Genomic DNA, 1,697 nt, shown 5'->3' with positions numbered 1-1,697 from the left:
CTGTCCCTCCCCTTTACTCTCCCCCCCGCCCCATGCTCTCTAGGCTGGAATTCCGAGCATTCAGCCCCCACTTGTGTGCCGGATGACCAAACTGGGGATGTTCTAAGAGTCTTGCAGATGTAACGGGCAAGATACAGACAAGATACAGATACACCTGTGTCTGCAGGTGGGCAAGATACAGATCACCTGCTAGTCCTTGCCTGCTTTAATAACTCCTCTTGACTTTGTTTTCATTAAAGCACAAGACATAGTTAAGGGCAAGTCTCAGGGGTAAACCCAGATTTCTGAGGAACAATAAGAAAGTGTTAAGAGGCCCAATGGGTTATGTATAAATGCCTACGAGTTAGTGGCCATCAAACTGTTTTTGCAACCAAAGAAGGAAGCTGAAAGGCAAATGACTGAAGTCCCTCTAAAGCAGTGGTTCTCAACCTTCCTGATGCCGTGACCTTTTCATATAGCCCCTCATGTTGCGGTGTCCCCCAACCATAAAATTATTTTCGTTGCTACTTCATAACTGTAATTTTGCTATTGTTATGAATCAGGTGACCCCTCTGAAAGGGTCGTTCTACCCCCAAAGGGGCCACGACCCACAAGTTGAGAACTGCTGCTCTAAAGCCTCCTTACCTGGTGACCAGAGTCCTGCAGGGCTTTGGCTGCTACGAGGCCCGACATGCCAGCTCCCACGACTACCACACGCTTCCGCAGTGGGGAGGTGGGGAGCCCCTTCTGGGCTGTGAGGAGGATGGACTCATAATTGGGGTCCTGAAAGCACTTGGCCAAATCTTCAAAGAAGCCAAAGCAGCCGGGGGTGATTAGCAAGAACCCCAAGATCAGCATTCCTGGGGGCAGAGAAGAGAATGGGGACTGCTGTCTAGAGCCCAGACTCTGTCCCATTCTATCCAGATGAACTTGGCAGTGTAATAAAGGTGATTAGGTGAGTCAGATCACAATGGAAAGGCAGGGCAGAGTCTTGTGAGTGCGTGGCTGTCGGTCAATGTGTATCTTTGTGCCTTTCTGTCTGTAGAGAAATGCGTGATTATAGGGTGTGGGGTCAGCCAGGATTTTGTCTGGCTTGCACCCACAATCAGTGCTCATAGGAACAGCAGTCAAGAGATCAAGTGACGCATCGCATTGGGTCAATCTGCTGCACAAGACCTCTTTCAAGTGTTGTAAAGCAAAGATGTAACTTGGGGGAGGTGTACCTGACCCAAGTCATGGTATTTTCAATTGCTTCCTATGCCTGTTAAAGTTGAGCATTGAATAAGGAAGACTGAGGAAAAATCGATGCATTTGGATTATGGTGGTGGCGAAGAATATGAAAATTATTATGGACTGCCACAAGCACAAACAAATCTGTTTTGGAAGAAGCACAGCCAGAATGTTCCTTAGAAGCCAGGAGGGTGAGACTCATCTCACCGACTTTGGATGTGTGGTCAGGAGAGACCAGTCCCTGGAGAAGGACATCGTGGCTGGTAAAGTAGAAGGGCAGCAAAAAGAGGAAGACCCCACCCCACAAGATGGATTGACATCATGGGTACAATGATGGGCTTGAACATAATAACAATTTTGAGAGTGGCACAGGACCATGTTTGCTTCTGTTGTGCACAGGGTCACTCTGAGTTGGTGTCTAACAACAACATCAATGACAAGGCATCCATCCGTCACCGGAAAATATGACTCTGAACAGATTTTAGTGG

The 1,697-nt window shown here is 48.0% G+C and overlaps 1 protein-coding gene across 1 annotated transcript in view; it reads right to left on the bottom strand.

Annotated features, from left to right (window-relative positions):
• The window catches only part of LOC101663616 (L-amino-acid oxidase-like), a 6,099-nt gene that overhangs the window by 3,739 nt on the left and 663 nt on the right, over positions 1-1,697 (bottom strand). The window contains exon 2 of the mRNA XM_004705257.2: positions 625-839. Within this exon, the coding sequence (XP_004705314.2) occupies positions 625-839 (215 nt within the window). The remainder of the gene's footprint in view (positions 1-624; positions 840-1,697) is intronic.

Source organism: Echinops telfairi, unplaced genomic scaffold, assembly GCF_000313985.2.
Source record: "Echinops telfairi isolate 266 unplaced genomic scaffold, ASM31398v2 ScPeMD7_7457;HRSCAF=8495, whole genome shotgun sequence".
NCBI lineage: Eukaryota > Metazoa > Chordata > Mammalia > Afrosoricida > Tenrecidae > Echinops > Echinops telfairi.
Note: the sequence above shows the minus strand (reverse complement) of the source record. Positions and strands in the feature narration are given on the sequence as shown.